At 37.5% G+C, this 19989-nt stretch overlaps 1 protein-coding gene across 32 annotated transcripts in view; it reads right to left on the bottom strand.

The window, feature by feature from the left end:
* Window positions 1-19989, bottom strand: part of LOC114476328 (neurexin-1a-like) — a 294357-nt gene that overhangs the window by 14105 nt on the left and 260263 nt on the right. For 20 of the 32 annotated variants that reach the window (XM_028467735.1, XM_028467721.1, XM_028467702.1 and 17 more), the window contains one exon: window positions 720-807. In XM_028467735.1, the coding sequence (XP_028323536.1) occupies window positions 720-807 (88 nt within the window). The remainder of the gene's footprint in view (window positions 1-719; window positions 808-19989) is intronic. The other 12 variants (XM_028467736.1, XM_028467703.1, XM_028467734.1 and 9 more) reach the window with 1 other exon arrangement.

Consider the following 19989-nt stretch of genomic DNA (forward strand, 5'->3'; position numbering starts at 1 on the left):
CTGATTATTTGTCTATCGCCCAAGCGACTCAGCAAACATGAGCAGGAAACCATTTTCCCCAAAAATTAGAATTTACATTTTATATATGACATCATTGCAAATTTAAACACTCATGGTGCTCAAAATAATTGATTATTGTGTATTTAAATTTGAAAAAAGAAAAATCAAAAACACTTGGGGGGCGGCACCCTATCGCCCTTTATTGGCCGGCCGCCGCTGCTACTGTATGTTCAGTTTTCCTGATAAAGTGCCTGATAGTCAGAAACAAAGCAGGGCAAATCCTTGCAAAGCTCTATTGAAGTTAATGACATGCATTTTACTCTTTCCTCTTTCTTTTTTTTGTATGATTCATTTGATTCAAAAAATATCTTGTTTTCTCCAACATTCATTCAATGGTTTATTTGAAATGGTCAATGTTTGATTTTATTAAAAACTTTTAAGGGTACAAATATTTGATTACTGAAACCTTTTGGTTTGGCAATAATGATCAGGGCATCAACTTTGCATTATCTTGTTCGTGACACAGTAAAATGTATGCATGGGTAGCAGATTGCACCATTATACAGCCAGGAAAATAACTCAGTGAAGTGTGTGTTCATGTTCCTGAACTCTAGTTTTCCTTTTCAAATACTGTGTGCTAACCTGAAGTGTCACAATGGAGGTGGACGATGACACAGACACACCCGGAGAGAAGTAGAATAAAAAAAAAGATGACTAACCTAACCCACCTGAGCTCGGCTCACAGGGATCAATGTCCTCATCATCACTTGGACACTCAGCGGAGGCCACCAGCAAGTCATCAGTTGTCTGGAAAAAACAAGAAGCAGACAGAGAAACGTTGAGGGCATAAGTTTCTAAACAGTTCCACTCAAAGCTAGTGGTTCTTCTGCGCCTTTTGGCTGCTGGATTCATCTGTCAACATGATCACACGGTGCCTAGCGCTGTAGCAGCTGCTGCAGTGCTTTCTAGGCAACACACGCGCTACAAAAAATGAGATGTGATCATTGAGGAACAGCGGAGGCTGAAGGTCACAGAACATTGTCAGTTCACATGCTCAATTTGTATTGCTGTGTGAGTCTTTGCATAGACCTTCAAGGGATTGTTAAGATCCATCACAAAACACCTCTGACATTTAGAGGACAGCCATGAGAAGATTGGAAAACAAAGAGCACAGCAGCAGAGGTTAAAATCAATATGTTCTTCTTTTCATTCAGTGTAATGTAGGTAAGAAAACAATAACAATACAAAGAAAATTATTCCTAATACTGATATTTCATTACATATATGCCACATCTGCTCTACTACCAAATCAGTTTTAGTCCGCCTTCTTCCTCACCTGCCATACTGACATGCAGGATTCCAATAACCATTACATTAAAACAATAGAAAAGGGCAAACGAAAGTTAAACAAAACTAAACTGTAAACCATTACACTGCAGTATATGTTGTACAGTCTTGCTTTAGGCCATTTGATCAGCTCAGCGTTAAAGGTCATTTCGTTTAGGCATGGTGGCCTCTTCAGGGCCGAGGTAGATTTTCAGTTCTGCAGCACAACCAAGCAGACTATTGTAAGCACTATTATATTTAGCCTTGCACCTATACTTATTCGTGATGTATTATCTTTAAATCTAAAAGTGAACATATGCCAATGCCATTTTACCCTTGATTTCTCTTGGCTATAAACAGCCACCAAAAAGGAAAATGCAATGCATTGACTCCCCAAAATGAAGATGGACCTTTCCTTTATTCTATTTGCGCTGCTATTTTACTGATGTTTGACTCTGCATCAACTATATCTGTAAGTTGGATTAGTATTGATTCATCTTAAGGATATTAAAGTTGATGTGATTTTGCTTACCATCCATTTCGCAATAGATAATGGGATTTCATTGTAACATCATTCGACCTGTCTGAACATGAACCAGCGTCATCTTTACATAATAGATCTGGAGATGATAGATCAGACCCATTAGGGGAGTTGTGGTAGAGGACTGTTTTTGGTGCATCTGGGCTGTGTGAGACCTGGGGAAACCATCCAAATGTAAATTTTATTTGCTGTGCATGAGGCTGATATACAGTGTCGGCCATCCAGATGGCAAAACCGCCAGATCCTGGAGTGCCACATCCATCACTTCAGCCTTGTGATTTGTTTTTCCTGGCGGGAGATCTTGACACTCTGCACTCACTGGCAGAGGTACGGGAATCAAGAAATCAATACGGCCCTCTCTCTTCCTCCAACTTTACCTCTCTCTTTCTTCCTCTCGCTCTCTACTTCTTATATCTCTTTCCCCCTTACCCTCCCCCCTCCCTCTATACTCTGTCCTTCAGAATTATTTGCACATAGAGAGGAAGAAGGCAATATGATGTGGGTGTACTAGATGTAGGTTAACTCCCAAAAGAATAGCCTAACTGGAGGTGTATGCACAATCATATTTATGTGTCTTCGTCTTCTCATCCAGTCAGAAAAGCTATATTTGGATGCTTTGAAAAAACAATACAAAAAACTGATTTGCATACTTGATCTCTTTACAAGAGAATCTTTGAGTTTGCACTTGAAAGTGAAGAGGTTTTTGATATTGGAATAACTGTCTATAACAGTTTTCCCTGTAAATAACACTAGCTGGGTTTCCAATACAGATTTTAGCAAAATAAAAACGATATTTCTAAATGTCACCAAAGTATTATTCCGCTTTGAACCTGTTTCCATTGAAGGCTGCTTTGGGCAGGAGCCTCGTAACTCCCGCGAAATCTCATCTCGCAAGACTTTGCTGCAGGAGGACGGACGCTCCAAACCTCCTTATTACACTCAGTATTGTGATTTCTTGTTTGCGTTTAATAATTCTTATGTATAATGCTAAAAAATGTACCAGTCTCCTTTGCTGTTTACATGTACCGTGCCATGTTTTCTATGAGAGAAGTGGTCATGTGACCAGGAATGTCACGACATGTGACCATGTACGTCACGTTCTGTGACGTGTATTTGCAGAATTTTGTGACATTTCAATATGGAAACATCTGAAATTCTTCCTCAAGAAACCGTAATAACTTTTTTTGTGTTTCTTTGAAATTCAGGCCTTTCCATGAGCAGTTTTTGTTGCGCTATTTAGATTTTGCACTTTTCCAAGGGTAATGGAAACACAGCTACTGATACAAAAAACTAAACAAACATACGGATAGTTGATATGCTACTGTATTTTCCAAAAGCCCCAAATGAAGGTGACGAAGCTGTGGCTTCAGGTTTTAAATAACTATAAGGGACACAAAATGCATACTATTTTTTAAAGATAAAGAAGAATCCTTGCTTTGTTCTTTGTTTATGTGCGCTCCCAAGTTGTGTTTACCGATGTGGAAACTTCATGCCCACAGGAAAGATGCCCTGATGAATAAGCACATAAACAAGATGTAGTGATCATTTTTTTAAGGTGCTTCTAACACGCAAAAGCAAAGGCGAGGAGCTTGAAAAGCGTCATTAATCTAGCAGTAATGTGCTAAAGCCATGACAAACCTTTAGAACAGCTCATTTATCTGCCTCTGCTCAGAGCAGCCCAAAGTGAGGAAACCTATTAAACACTCCAAAATGTGGGAGAAACAGATATACGTACGAGACAAATCAGATTGTGGAGCTTATCCAAAGTCAATGAAAAGCTGGACATCTTTAAGTAGGGACAGATCTCAGATACTCTAGGTGCAGCAAGAGTTCTACAAAAAGTCAAATAAATCTTCACAAACCTTTAGGAGGAGTAAAGCTATCAAATAACCTTGGCTTCGGCACTGAATGAACCATCAAAGATGAAGTGGTCCAGGAAATTCCAGCCTGACTCAGCCAAAGTAGTTCTGGTGCTTTCTGTAGCACTGTCGTGCTGGTTTTCGATCTCTAAGGATTGATAATGGTCCTCCTTAATGAGATGTCAAGGAAGTGCCATGTTCTGCATGGGTTCACGTAAACGCTTATTCAGCAGTGTAATTCTGCTGGACACCAGTTTATCTCCAACTACACAGAAACTTAGGTGTTTGGTCCACCTTGTTTGGTACCACTCTGATACCTACTGTGCAGAGGAGATCGTTTTATCATAATGTACTACATTTGTACCCTTCTCTCCTGGATGCATGTTCTACCCTCTTTGTAGTGGCTGGTGGAAGAGAGGTTGTAAGGAGAGAGAGGGCGACACTTTGGGGAGTAATCTGTGTGCTGCTGCCCTGGCACTCGAGAGCAGGAGACACCTTCTCTGTGATAACCTGTCGACTTGTGTCTCTATGGAGAGCTGTGGGTTTTCACATTGTTTTCTCTCTGGTCTAATTTGATGAATGCTTCCTGGCACAGAATGTGTCTCTTTGGAGACAAACTGAAAGTCAGAAGGACACTGAAGGCATCTGAAGGGTCTATCTGAGGCATGCCTCTGCTGTCCTAGTAATGTATTCCACTGAGGATGCTTGCTGTTTACTTTTACCTTTCAGTTTATCTGGGTTTTTTATCCTGGTAAGCCTCTTTTTGTCCGAAAAAGGCTCTTGTTTTTTTCAGAGCTTTCTTTCCGGTGATTCTATTGATTAATGACAAAAACAAAACTCCCTTTTTTCAGTGTTGGTCACACATTTACATCCTAAACTTGTTTTAAAGGCCAAAAATACTGTGCTAACATTATAGCAGAAATGTTTTTGTTAATTCAATAATCATTTATTTATTGAACACTAGGTACAATCACATGACACATACTTCCTGAACACATGCCTGCTGATTTAGCCTGGTAATTAATCCCACTTGTTTTCAAAAACATTTGCACCTTTATTTCTCTATTGTATAAAATATAAAAGATGTAAGCACACAGTGAATGAGCATTTACCACAAGATGTCTCTATTTTATGCCAAGACCACACAAGGAGGAAAGCTGGCAGAGGTCAAATACTGTAATCCCACACATTTTTTTTACTGTTACAGATTGGCTTTTTCACTATCTTGAAAATGCCACTTTGAATAAATTATATTTGAGTCAAACCTTGAACTTAGTTTCTAGCAAAAAATAATAAGCTTAAGCATTAGTTTGAAATTGGACAATCGCAGAGGAAAGAAAAATGCTTTTCTCGCAACATTTTACTGCCTAGACAGTTATCCATTATTTCTCATGAGTCTGATATATATTGATTTTGGTCTGCTAGGGTCCATATCAGGAGTGTGCTACACTAACTAATTAGGAGAAGGTGTTTTTCCTAAGTTTCACACTTACAGCTACACATGAACAGTAGTGGGACAGCAGATATTAGGAGCTAATGTTGAAATACGAAACAAAGAAAGGCTTCTTACACGGATCTTAACTCACTAAAGTTCTTTAACAATGAAATGGGGACCAGCATTCCGTATGATCCGGCACATTATTCCTTCACACCCATGGCAGTTATCACACTGAAGAAGCAGCTTTTATCAAAACTCCAGATGACATTCAAGCATCTAACCCAACACCCTGGAAATAGGTCGATTTTGATGAATAATTTAGTCCCAGATGCTCAATAGATTTCAACTGAATAATGAAGGCGCGCTCGCCTCTCAGACTGTGAGTTCAGCTTAGTGTATTGCCTGGCCTTCGCCCACACTCTTCCTATTGCTGGCCTGCCAAGCTGTCAACATCTAAAGACTCTCACAGATACAAATGTGTAACGCTGCAAGACAACCGAATGGCATTAGCGCTATCACAGCACAGTGGGCAAAAACACACAGTCTTCAAATAACAGAAAAATATCGTACGCGGTGTACACAACACGCAATATGTCCACACATTCACTTCACTTCAGCTGTTTAACATAACATTCACAAAATCTTAAACCATGTATGACCAAAACATTTTACAAAAGTGGATTGGTATAACTGAAAGGATTTAAAGGGCCCATGTTATGCTAAATCAACTTTTCTGTGCTTTAAACATGATAAAAGTGCTATTAGGGCATCATACACATGGTCAAAGTGTTTTTTTCATTGATTCCCTCAATCTTTAGTTAGAGGGTGATTTGCTCCTTTCTTACTGCAGGGTGAGCCCAAACACCTCGCTCCAATTTGATGACGCTTTCCCACTTTGATGATGAATTTCACGTGGCACTGAGCTGGAGAAGCCGTGCCTCCAGGAAGCTCTCTGCCGTGATTGACATGTAAATAGACACGCCCACAAAGGTGAGCATTTCAGCGTCCTTTGCGCAGTGCTATGTATGCCATCCTCTGGTCCTATGTCACCGTGCGGGGAGGAGGAAGTCATTGTCCCGTCTATAAACACGCCCACTCATGAATATGCATAAATGGGACGCAAATCGGCCCGTTTGTGTAGAGCTGCTCAGAAAGTGACTTTTCAGAGGCTAAAACTATGGAAAACAGGCGAGTTTGGGAAAATAAACCTCAAATACTGTTTTTGAGGTTCTTAGAACAAATGGAGATGGGTGAAAAATAGCATGACCTTTAAGGAAAACCTTTATGTCTAAGTAGTTACTGACATTTATAAACAGAATTGGCATTGAATAAAAATCTATATTCAAAAACTCACCATCAAAACAATCAAAAGAGTAAACTTTTTGGAAATTAGAAAACCCCATTTGTTTGTTAATTGTTGCCATTGATTACGAGAGTATTTTTACATTGCTAAATTTTGGTGAGAGTTCAATATGTAGAAGGGGTTGTGATCGCTTTGCAGAACAACAAAGAATGCATGCAAAATGATTCCAACATTTACAAAAGCAATTAACTCTGAATAATTGGCATGCACTTTCTTTTGACTGCTTGAGCATTCCATGATGTGAAACTGGCCATGGTGGACAGCTGTTTTTTAGTACTCAGTTATGAGAAACTGTCCCTTTTGGGAGAAAGGCTTTGTTTTATTTAAAACAAGGCAGCTGTTGCTACAAGTGGACCTCAGGCTGAGTATCAGAATGTCATGAGGGATGCTGGAATAGAAGACTCTCCAGCTTGTGTCTTGGTACTTGAATATTTCTGTTTTGCCATGTATCCTCCTTGGGGCTTGAATCACAACACCCAGACGGTCTAACAAGTTGCTGAGAGGCAACATGTGATTTTTTTTTTCATCCTAATTGAAACAAAAAAAGATAGCAACATTTTTTTAGTTGAGTGTTAAAAATCTGTATTTATGTGACAAAGGACTATTCAATGCACATGTCCTAGAAGCCATAGATTGGAGGCTGTTGCTGATATAAATTATACATTCAAGAACAGTGAGAGGAATGACAGGCTCAAGTACTGCTGAGACTCAACGTGAAACGACTTTGTGTCGACAGTTCAAATGCCAAGTTGTTGCCCACAAGAGCTTCAGCTGTTTGAAATCTGAGGCTACAGTAACACAGGAGATAATTAAGTAGATTTGTTAAGGTACACTATTCAACGCAGCAGACTAATGATATAAATATAGAGCAGTTTTAAAATACACACATGCTTTTGCCTCATTAAATAATAAAGACGTATGTCCCCTTTGGGGAGAGGGAAAGCACTGCTATGTGAGGAGTCTTTGAACGTGGCGGCTTTAAGGGAAGCTAGGCCTTTTAGATTGTTTACCAGGAACAATCGTCTATAAGGCCTTAATGCACATTTAAGTCTTAATGCAGCATAGGTAGCACTCTAGCATCAAAGGAAAACCAGAAAAGTTGTCTGCATGTCTGCGTAGGAGGAAACACCAAGTCCGTTTCCCAGTCAGCATCTGCGTCACACTATCACCATGTCAGTCACTGACTCAGAGGGGACCGTGTGTGGTGGCAAAATCCTCTTCTTCACGAACCTAAGTTTTTCTGTGAAATGTGTGATGAACAGTTCATAGTTTGATTTCTAATTAAGCATGTGACATATTATTTATGACTGGAAACATATAAATAATGTGCTCACAATATGGAAGGGTGCCTGTTGTTACAGCGCTGTGGAGGGAGCGTGCACATTGAGCAGCTGCCATGTAGTGTGCGGCTTCTAGCCGATTACACAAGAGAAGGCTGGGTGCCTTCTGTTAGCTACATGCTCTAAATGATAAAATCTCAATATGATATTCATAAGACACTATCTGCTTCCATCTACCTCCTACGCTTCCCCCCTCCATGTTCTCTGATTTCATCCGACTCTAGCCTGTGTATAAACACTGCTCCATGGAAGTATATTACATGGTTGACTTTGTCCCTCCCTGTTATCCTTGCTTTCACACTACTCAGATAAATGAAATCTGTCGGCATTGAAGCATTTTCCCCTCCGGATGCCCTGATATTTTCCTTATCTGAAATCGAATCTGGAGCTCTGTGCATGTCTGGAGCTTGCCTTGGTAGTAATCTGGCCTTAGAGCAGAAGAAGAACTGCCCAGGAGGGAAACTGTACACTAAGCTTAGGATGGAGAAAGGCACAACAATTAGCCTGAGAATAGCTTGTATCTATTGTGCTTTATATGATTAAGTACAAACATGCTTGATTGTTTTTTTTGTTTTTTTTTTTAAATCTATTTTAGTTCATTCTATTCTTTAATTTTTCACGCTCACTTTCATTGAAATCTAAAAATAGATCACGAATCAGAGCAAGAGGCTGTTTTTGGAAAGCATAGGCCAAATAGAGAAAGATACACGGCTTGGCTACAAATCACTGCCTTTCTGACTTTACCTTCGTCTCGACATGAGATCCCAGTCTCTCATGAGGTGACAAGAACAAATTTGTCATCCTAATATAGATGCCTTTATTGCTCAGATGAATGCACTGGGGCTTCATTTCCACGTGGAACATTTGCGAAAAATATGACGCGTGTAAAGAGGATGAGCAACTATGACAAGACATTATTTTTTCCTTTTTTTTTCTCTTTCAAAGAATCAAGTCAAAGCCAAAAATGTGCAACGTTCATAAAAATCTACAATAAATTCGATTTGGATCATTAATTATTTCCTGTGTTTTACGGTAGGATGATTCATTTAATATTTCTAATTGAGTTTATGATACTAAAAAACATCAGATTAGATTTTTAATGCCGTGGTTACTTTTTCTTCCCGTTCTCTTTTTTTTTTTTTTTTTTTTTTTTTTTTTTTTTTTTTTTTTTTTTTTTTTTTTTTTTTTTTTTTTTTTTTTTTTTTTTTTTTTTTTTTTTTTTTTAAGAGTGGTGCTGGCAGTCGCTTGCAGGCTAGATCATCAGGGTTTTAAAAATTTAGATTTAATGCAATTAAAAAAGGAGTCCAACGCTCCTCAAAGCACGTTATTTTTTTTTGTTTTCTGAGAGCAGACATCTTTTCCATGGAAATAAATTCTGTGAGGAGATTTTGCCATTGGTTTATGTTTAAGGATTTTTTGTCTTTCCAATTTAGTAATATTGTTTTTTTTGCTATGGCTAGTGCCGCAAGGATTGATTGTGATTGGTTTGCTGGAAGTTGAAGCATTGTCAGGTCTCCAATCAAACAAAGATTTGGAGATAAAGGAATCCTGCAGTCCAAAATGGAGGACAGTTTTTCAGTGATTAGAATCCAAAAGTGTTGAACTGGGGAGCAAAGCCATAAGGCATGTAGATAGGAATCCGCTGTATTCTGGGTGCACTGAGAGCAGATGTCTGTTGCTAAGAAGCCCATTTTATGCATTTTCTGTTGGGTAGTGTGGGATCTGTGGAGGACCTTGTATTGAATTAGCTGAAGGTTTGTGTTTTTTGTCATCTTAAAAGTATTACAACAAATTTCTGTCCAGAAATCAGTGCTCGGGGTGATTGAGAGTTCGGCCTCCCACTTCGCGATTGGTAAGTAATTACAGTTAGTGTTCGAGAGCGCTCTGTATATTTTTGAGAGTTTTTTTGATTTTGTTGAGATTTTTTTCATATATATAGCCAGTTCTGGAGGTTGTAAAGTAGTTAAGTCTAGTGGAGTATTTTTCTTTATTGTCTCTGTTACTTGTAAGTACTGTAGAAAGTTACTTTTATTTATATCGAATGCTTGGGTTAGATTGTTATATGGCCTGATCTTGTCATTTTCAAAAAGGTCTTGGAGATGAGTGATTCCACTCTCTTCCCATGTTTTCAGATAGAGTGGTGTTTTTTTATTTTTAAAGTCAGGGTTGTGCCAGATTGGAGACAGTATACTAATTTTTAATTGGACATTTGTGATGTCCAGGGCTTTCCACCATGCAGTCAGTGTGGAGGCAATTAGTGGGTTTTTAAAGCAGTTGTGATGTTTGAGGGTCGCAGTGATAAAAGGGAGATCAGAGAGTTTAATGTGTTTGCAGTCTAACTGTTCTATTTCTAGCCAGGTGTTGTAGTATTCTTTTGGTTTTAGCCACTCTGTTAAATATAATATTTGGTTTGCTAAGTAATAATGCATGAAATTAGGGGCTTCTAAACCACCCTCGTCTTTGTTTTTTTGAAGGGTTGAAAGGCTTATTTTAGGTTTTTTATTTCTAGTATAGAATTTTGTAGTTGCAGAATCTAATCTTTGAAACCATTGTTTTGGTGGTTTCAGTGGTATCATTGAGAACAGGTAGTTTATTTTAGGTAAGATTTTCATTTTAACTGAAGCTATCCTGCCAAGTAGTGAGATGGGGAGATTGTTCCATCTCCGCAGATCTTCTGTGACTTTGTCCAACATCGGATCATGATTTAGTTTAATTAATTCATTTAAGTTTGGTGATATATTTAAGCCTAGATATTTAATTGTATTTGTGGTGGAGGGGTGTTGTGGATTTTGGTTTGCAGGATTCCATGAGTTTTTTGTCAAAGGGAGGATTGATGATTTTGTCCAGTTAATGGAATAGTCTGATAATTTAGAGAAGCTGTTTATTAGATTAAATACTTCCTCTAAAGAGGATTGCGGTTCTTCCAAATAGAGTAAGATGTCATCCGCGTAAAGATTAATTTTGTGTTCTGAGATGGATGAGTGGATTCCTTTAATAACAGAGTTCTGACGTACAGCTGCTGCGAGAGGTTCAACGAATATTGCAAAAAGCAAAGGTGAGAGTGGGCAGCCTTGTCTGGTTCCCCTCTGCAGTGTGAAGCTTTGGGATGTTATTTGGTTTGTGGTTACTGAGGCCTTAGGTTTATTGTACAGGGTGGAGATCCATTGTATGAATGATTCTCCGAAGCCAAATTTGCCAAGGACAGTTAGGAGGAATGACCAGTTTACTCTATCAAATGCTTTTTCTGCATCGAGTGATAAGATTATTTTTTTCTTTTTAGAGTTCTGTGCCATGTTGATCACATTAAACAGTCTTCTCACATTGTCTGTGGAGTGTCTATTTTTAATAAATCCTGTCTGGTCTTGGTGTATAATTGACTGTACTACTTTCTCTAACCTGGATGTGAGTGCTTTGGAAATAATTTTTAAGTCTGTGTTAATAAGTGAGATGGGACGATAGCTTGAGGGTAACATGGGGTTCTTGTCTGGTTTAAGTAACAATTTAATGTTCGCTGTATTCATGTGACCTCCTACATAACCTTTATTTTTGATCTCTGTTACTACTCTGAAAAATAGTGGAGCCAGCATTGACCAGAAATGTTTTAGGAATTCAGCAGGGAACCCATCTGGACCTGGTGCTTTGCCTGTTGACATGCTGTCTAAAGCATTTTGTAATTCTTGTAAGGTTAATGGTGAGTCTAAGGTGGTTTTCTGATCTATAGTGAGCTGTGGTAGGTTTAGTTTATTAAGAAAGGTTTTAATATCTTCAGTGTCAGGGTTTAAATTTGATGAGTATAAGTTTTGATAATAATCACGAAAAATTTTATTAATGTCCTGAGGTAAGTTTAAAGTTTGACCTGAGTTATTAGAAATTGTTGATATAAAGGAATTTTCTTTATTGTGTTTAAGCTGATTTGCTAAGTATTTGCCTGATTTATTATTGTAATCAAAGTTTTTGTATCGTAATTGTTGCAAAATGAAGTCGGTTTTTTTAGATAAGATGATATCCAGATTAAGTTTTGTATTTTGAAGTTTTTCCCATAAAAGTTCAGATGGGTTAGCTGCGTATTCTTCCGTAAGTTTCTTAATTTTTTCTTCAAGTGTTTTTTCTGCTATCTGTTCCTGTTTTTTCTTAAAAGAAGAGTATGATATAATCTTCCCTCTAATGACAGCCTTGCCAGTTTCCCAGAGTAAGGACGGTGATATTTCCGGGGAGTCGTTTGTCAATAGAAAGTCCTCCCATTCTTTTCTTATTATTTTTTCAAATTCACTGTCATTAAGTAATGAGGTGTTAAAGCGCCATAGAGAGGATACTTTCTGATTAGAGTCACACTGCAGGGTGAGGGATATTGGGGCATGATCGCTAATAATTATAGGATGTATTTTAGAGGACATCTTATGTATGATGGAATTATTTGAAAGAAAAAAGTCGATTCGGGAGAAGGATTTATGCGCGGGGGAGAAGAAGGTATATTCTTTTTTAGTTGGGTTATTCAGTCTCCATACATCTCCTATTCCAAGATCTTCCATGTAATCAATTAATACTTTAGCAGATCGAGATGGTTTTGTATTTGAGCACTTACTAGATCTGTCCAATGATGTGTTGAGCGCCAAATTGAAGTCACCTCCGATGATTAAAGATGAGTCTGCAGAAAGGTCTGAGAGCTCTGAGAAAATTCTATGGAAGAAATCAGGGTCATCATTGTTGGGGGCATAGAGGTTTAGAATTGTGAAACATTTATTATAGATTACTACTTTGATAATAATATATCTACCCTCTGGGTCTATGACGGAGCTGATTATGTTAACAGGTAACCTTTTGTTGAGAAGAACCGAGACTCCTCTTTGTCTGGAATTGAAACATGAGTTATATATTTTATTAAAATTTGAATCTGTCAGGGATTTTTCTTCTGATTTAAGTAAGTGAGTTTCTTGAAAGAAGACAATGTCTGCATTTAATCTTGAAACATAGTCAAATATCTTAATCTTTTTAGCCTGCGAGCGAATGCCACGCACATTCCAAGAAGTTACTGTAAACTGATACATAGAATGAGGTGAATGTTAGTCCATACAGGTGTAAGCATATCTGAGAATCTGTGGTCATTTGTGCACAACTGTGTTATAAAAGGCTTGGATGCAAGAAAAAAAGAAGAGGAGACACACTTATCATGCGATAACACCACGTGGTAAATGACTGGATCAAAAAGGTTAGTGAAAAGCACAAACATACAACAACAACAATAACAACAACAACCAGTATCAAAAGAGTAAAAGGAGCAAGGGGTAATTATAGGAGGTGTAGGAGGTGGGGGGTGTTGTGGGTGTTGAGTGAATGTGAAAGAAAAAAAAGAGTGAGGGGTGGGAGAAGAGAGAGTTGACATGACGGTAAAGAGTGTCCTGTGAGAGAGTACGTGCCGAAAAGTGTTTACCAAATCTAAGCTAATATGTAGCATACATACAAACATACATACATACACACACACACGTGTCCATATATACACCTATCCGTGTTTTTTTTTTTTTTTTTTTTTTTTTTTTTTTGGTGTTGTTATTATTTTTATGTATTTATTTATTTTAATTATTATTATTTTTTTTTTTTTGGAATTATCATTATTTTATTTTATTTTTTTTCCCTCTATTTTTATATATACACACACACACACGCACGCACGCACACACACACACACACACACACTTTTTTTTTTTTTTTTTTTAAATGTATTTATTGGTTTTATTTGCCTTTTTTTGTTATATATATATATATATTTTTTTTGTTTTGTTTTTTTTAAATTATATATATAGATATATACATACACACACACACACACAAACATATACATACACACGTACATCACATATATTTATTTTAACTTTAAAATAATGCCACCTTAACTTCACCTTAAGTGGAGAATTATCCTTTGAGTGTTAACTCACATATCACGTGTGCGTTTTTTTGTTTTGTTTTTTTTAATTTATTTATTTATTATTATTTTTAGATTTGTCTTTCTCAGTAGAGCCAGGGGGTGATGTTTGAATCCCTAAACAGTTGGCCATCTATGTAAAGCTTGTCTACAACCAGTTTGGAGTTTTTGCCTTTCTGTCGGTTTTCCTTAAAGATAGGATACAGGGTTTTTCGACGTTCGTTTATTTCCCGAGGGAATTGATCGTTCATGCCGAATTGCGTACCTTTAAGTTCCCTACCTTTACTTTTTACCTGGATTTTCTGTTGAAAGTGCTCAAATTTGGCAATGATGGGACGTGGCCGGTTACCTCTACGTGGTCCGAGGCGATGGACACGGTGAAATGTGATGTTTTTCACGGTTTCTGCCGGGATTTTAAGCGCAGACGACATGAAGTCTTTTAGCAGAGCATCTGGGTCATCGTTGGGGGTTTCTGGGATGCCTGAGAAAATCACATTGTCTCTCATACTGCGAGATTGGATATCCAGGACAGTCTCTTTAAGAGACTTGTTTTCATTTTTCAGCTCTTTTACCTCGGAGCTCACCGCAGATAAAGCCGAATGGATATCATGGTTGTCTTTTTGTAAGTCCTGGATTTGTTGATAGGCAAATTCCAGGCTGGCTTTCATTTCCTGAACGTCTCGGTGCAGTAAATCGAGCACATCCAGCCTCTTAATTATGGTTTGTAGGAGTTCCGTGTGGGACTCTACCTCGAGGTCTGACGTATCGGTAGCCGAATCGTTTTTTCGGCGCTTGGCCGACTTACCTGATGTACTGGCTTTCGGTCCGGTCTCCATCACGTACTCAGCGTAATATCTATCGATGAAATCCTCGAGGTCCTCCACTCTGGCTGGTGGGGGGGCGCGTGGTCGGCTCTCGTCGGTGGCGTTGATTTAACGGTAAAAATCGTTAATATGTGCACGTAAGCAGGATCGGTAAACTAGTCTCGGCGGCGAGCCGCCATGTTGAATTTTCACAGATTGTCACGTGACTCTCAGAACATCACGTGTGAGCGGGGGGGCATCCTTCCTCGCTCAAACAGAGGGATCCCGTTCTCTTTTTGAAATGCTAAGTGGAATAAGCCGGGACCTAAGATGCACCAAAATTTGTTTGTAGTCAGTGGTTTGAATCAGAGGTCCCCAATCCCCGGGCCGCGGACCGGTACCGATCCACAGGTCAATTGGTACTGGGTCGCTCAGAAAGAAAACATACTTTACATTGTTTCTATTGTATTTATTATCCTGAACTATGTTTTATTTTGGAAAATTACCAGATTTACTCGCCGGAGCATCCCCTTTAAGATGCTCATAATTGCCACTAAAGTGAAACCCACAAGGTTTCAAAAATGTTTTGCCACTTTGAAACCAAGCATTCTGCATTAAAAGACAAGACTTTGGAGTATTGTGAATGAAAAAAAAGTGTGAACAAGACGAACAGAAGCAAGGGTGAGTTGTATTTTTCATTTGTTTTTGTGGCTTATCTTATGTTGAAGGCATGTTTAATAAAGCTACTAATAAAGTTGTATACACAGTGGATTCACATTTATTATTATATTTAGAAAATGACTTTTTTTTTCTTTTTTTTTTGGGCCACATCTTAAAGGCTGGTTCGAGAAAATATTTTCCGACATTAAACCGGTCCGCGGTGCAAAAAAGGTTGGGGACCACTGGTTTAAATTATCCAAATACAGAACATTAATTATTTAGTTAATTATTTTAGGGAGTTGCTGCTATTGCATTGGCCATTATAATAAAATATTTTGGCCAAGCAAAACCTGAGGAAATAAATGTTCAAATCTAAATATTTAGAAAACAATGTAAAAACTTTGTAATCCTGCTTTTTCATTTATTGCAAAGAAAATTTTTGTTTTCAAAATATGAAAACTTTCCATTAGATTACCTGATTTCTTCTTCACTCTACTACTACTGCTACTACAAGGTTGCTACTGTATTTTCTAGCTTGTAAATGCTGTTATCTTGTTCCTATCCCACCTGGAGTTTGTTTACTCTTCATTTAATCAGATAATTATGTTACCTCATTCTCTTCCTGTACTGCCTGTTTAGTAATTGATCTGGTGTCAAGATGGATACTTGATGAGGAGTTATTCTGTTATTCTGCTCACATGTTCAGTGGCTGTAAAGTACATTATTTTGCTGATACAAAGCAGCAGAAATGAAGTTATGTTGTTTGCCACCATATAACGTAAAAGTCTACGGGGACAAATTGGATTTGGATCCAAGGATAGAAAAAGTAATGTTTTTCTGTTTTGGTAAGTATTAGAGTGTCACATTTGACTCGTATTTAATAAAGCAGCTCTTGGATGCCACAACAAGTTTATGCTTTGTTCTATCAGTTGAAAAAGGAAATGTTTTTAAGAATAGAGAAAGCTTGGCACAGCTCATTGAGCAGTTGGCACACGGCTCCTGTTCCTGAATTTAAAGCAGAACCAGGTGAGTGGACAGTCTTGTATTTAGGGAGATCGATGGAGGACAAATTGGTTCTTTTGTATCTCTTTCAACAACACATCGCAGCAACAATTGAGAGAGACAAGAATAAGGTAAGTTAAAATCAATAAACTGCTATTTAAAACACAAATACCCACACCACCACTTTATTAAAAAACTCATATATTCACCTATTTCTATTACAAATTGGTTTCAGCAATCCTTGAGCGTTGATACAGCTGCGCCTTAATATTTCCTGCAACGCTTTGTGATTGGCAATCAAATGTTGGATGGAACTGTCAATATGGCTTAACTTAATCGAGGTTAAAAATAATGTGACTGTAATTATTCTATATTAGATTATTGCACCAATCTAAATTTGGAGAAGCTACCTAAAGCAGGCACACACAAGATTTACCAAATCTGAAAACATTTCCTAATCTGTTACAGACCTCCAACATGAAGCTAAAAAAACTGTGTGTGGTGAACTCTGAGATATTTTCTCAGAAATGCCGAGTTCTGAGTTGCCTTGAACACAGCATTACGTGTTTCTCAGTCAGCTCGCTTCTTCATTGATAAATTCCCTTGGATTGTCAAAAATCACAGTGTCATGAGTAGGGAGTCGTCAGCTTTCCTCACACAGTGGAGAGTTTTGGTCGTAGATGTTAAAATTTAACATTTACGATTGTCGACCCAGACCTGTCTCATAGCCAATTGTCAGGACAAATACATTTTTCTCAACTAAAGATTTTCCACATAGTTTTTGTCAACCACATTTAAAATATATACGATAACTCGACCATGGCTAATAATAACCATTAAAAAAAAAAAAAAAAATTCACATGGGACGAATACCAATCAAAACTCATGATATCATGTGGTCTTATGCTTTGATCACACCAAATATGTCTATTTGGAAACATTAAAACCATCCCATATCAGACTGATAAATGTTAATTAAATCTTAAAAAAAAAAAAAAAAGGAAAAACTCATATGCTTTATACTTTAGCAGAGTCTTTACCAGACTAAAATCTTATTATCCCTGCCACCCTGAAAAGAAGCAAGCTGATTGGATAATGGATGAATGGATGGATGGAACATCATTGACAATAACTGAAACAGACCTAAGCACTAAACTTTGACGAAAACTAAGTTGAGGTTTGGTCAAAACACTGACTCAAACTAAATCAAAATTTGTGTTCAAAGTTAACAGACCACAGGATAATCTTATGAAATAATCTTGTAAAAGATAAGATAATCTGGTGTGTGGCATCCTTGGTCAGCAAGGGTGGAAAATCAGGACAAAAATAGTTCAATTGTCTTTATGTGTATACCTCACCTAAGCTGGTTAAATGATAAATTAGCTATTTTTAATTAATTATTATTAGCTAAAATGGATAAAAAACTTTTCAACCATTCTATTAAATAGCTAAGCCTGATCAAAAAAATATACAGTAACTGCCATGGAAAATCCTCTGTCCTGTGTCACTTGATGAAGTAAGAAAGCATCGTATCATCAACTCATGTGACATGCACGTTTTAACCCCTGCTGAGGTGGACTGGGCTGTGAGTCACATTAACTATCTATCTATGACACCACGTTGAAGGGAAGTTTCCATCAATGCCCCTTGTGAGGCCAGGATGATGGATACGGTCTGTAGGCGGGAGTCATCGCTGTGTTCGTGGGGCCACCGCAGGTCTACTGTGTAACCTCATTTGCCATCTGTCAAGTTGGTGAAAAACTATGAATGGGTCTAAGGCTGGACACATTGAGCAGACAGAAAAATATACACAGATGTTACTTTGGGGACAAGTTTATGGGAACATTTTACGCGCTGAAATTGTAAACAGCAAAGCAGTGATTGGTCATTTTATATAAGTTTGCTAGGATTACAAATAAGGCATTAAATATATATATCAAATATAAAAATCTCCTTATGCCAGTGGGTAGTTTTTAAAGGCTTTCTGTATACAAGCATCATGAGAGTCGATCCTATTTATCTGCATTGCAGGAGAAATTTTATCCTGCAGACACATTTGTTCTCTGAATAATTGAAAGTACCCACAAACTTACAAACCAAACACTGCAGTGGCATTTTCTTTTTTATCTTGAATGAGATGTGACTGATCCATCACGAACAAGTGTTTGCTGATTAATCTCCGTTTCCTTCAATATGAAATTTAGCTGCGTTACCTTAGAAACCTTTCAGTTTCCTAAGAAGGTGTCTGCCATCTAATTGGCAAGCTTAGAGTGAAAACTGCTTTCCCTTTCATAAATAAAATCTACCTACGGATGGTTTCAAGGTAACAGATCCACTCAGTGAGAAATTTCACAATATGAAAGTGAAGGAAAAATAATTCTACAAACCAGTAGTTTCCAATTTATTTATCTATTTATCTAAAGCAGACCTTGAATAAACACAACAAGACTCAAGAATTTAAGCTTTCAACATTCCACACTACTTTGTACATTTGTATAAACTACCCACTTTTTAAATCTTGAAAATTATGAATAATAAATATTATTAATACATGTATATATAAAGGTTTATAAAAATATATACTGGTGTAAAAAAAAAGAAAAAAAAAAACTGATGCCGATGTCAACAGACAGGCAAATATTGGCGGGTAATATCAGTTGGCCATTAACATCATCTAGCTTTAAGTTATCAATTTTAATAATTGCAACTATATCTAATATAAGTGTCATAGCATTGCTCTTAAGCATTAGTTCAATACAAAAACTTAAAAGCTAATTTCTTACACAAAACAGAATATTTAAGTCTGAATACACAGCTTAAATAGCTTAAGGTCTGAAATAAAACAGAAAAAAAATTTCAAATTTAAGTTTTTACCTTTGTTATAAACTTTGAATGTGTTTAACCACCATTTCAAAATGTAAAATTATTTTCAAAATAAGCTAAAACTACTCACTGGCTTTTCTTAGAAATACATTAGAATTACTTTATTGTGTTTCAGAGTACACAAAAGCTTTGTCAAAAGATTTGATCAAATATGTACATGTTCTGTAAATACTGGGGGCTGGAAAACTGACTAAGGAATGAGAACAGTTGGTGAGCTGTATGAGACCCCTGACCATTACCAGTATTTGGCTTTTATAGCATTATTTAAAGATGTACACAGCAAAATGTGAAGTCAATAATGATGCAGCAAGTGATTTTTCTTGCAGCAGCAGTTTAATGTAGTGTCAATTTTTTTCCTCCACTACTTTTGTCCATGGAGGACAAAAAGTACCCAAACACCAAAAGTTGTTGCAGTACAACAAATATAATCTTTGATTTTCCAAGTGAATCACAGACTTTTTGAGCCTCATTTCAGTGGCTAAGACAAACACAGCTCCTACAGGCCAATATGACTGGAAATGAACCATGTGCTGTGAGTGCAGATGAAATTGCCCTCACAATGTGTTTTGAATGTTCTTCAATTCTGCTGAACGACCATTACACCCAACTCACTCAGGGTTAATTCAGGAATAGTGAGGGCAATTGGCTATTTGGTCGCAGTGCTGTGACATAACAGCCGTTTATTCTCCCTGGGAACAGGCAATAATCAGCGCCTCTTGATTTTCCAAACACCAACAAACAATAAAAGTAAAATTGTTCAATAAAACAGGTCATGGAGGAAACACAGAGAATTTAAACGTCAGATAGGGCTGAAATCAGAGGTGAGTTTGAGTGTAGGTTGTTCTACAGTTGAT

This window comes from Gouania willdenowi, chromosome 15 (genome assembly GCF_900634775.1).
Source record: "Gouania willdenowi chromosome 15, fGouWil2.1, whole genome shotgun sequence".
In the NCBI taxonomy this organism is placed as follows: domain Eukaryota; kingdom Metazoa; phylum Chordata; class Actinopteri; order Blenniiformes; family Gobiesocidae; genus Gouania; species Gouania willdenowi.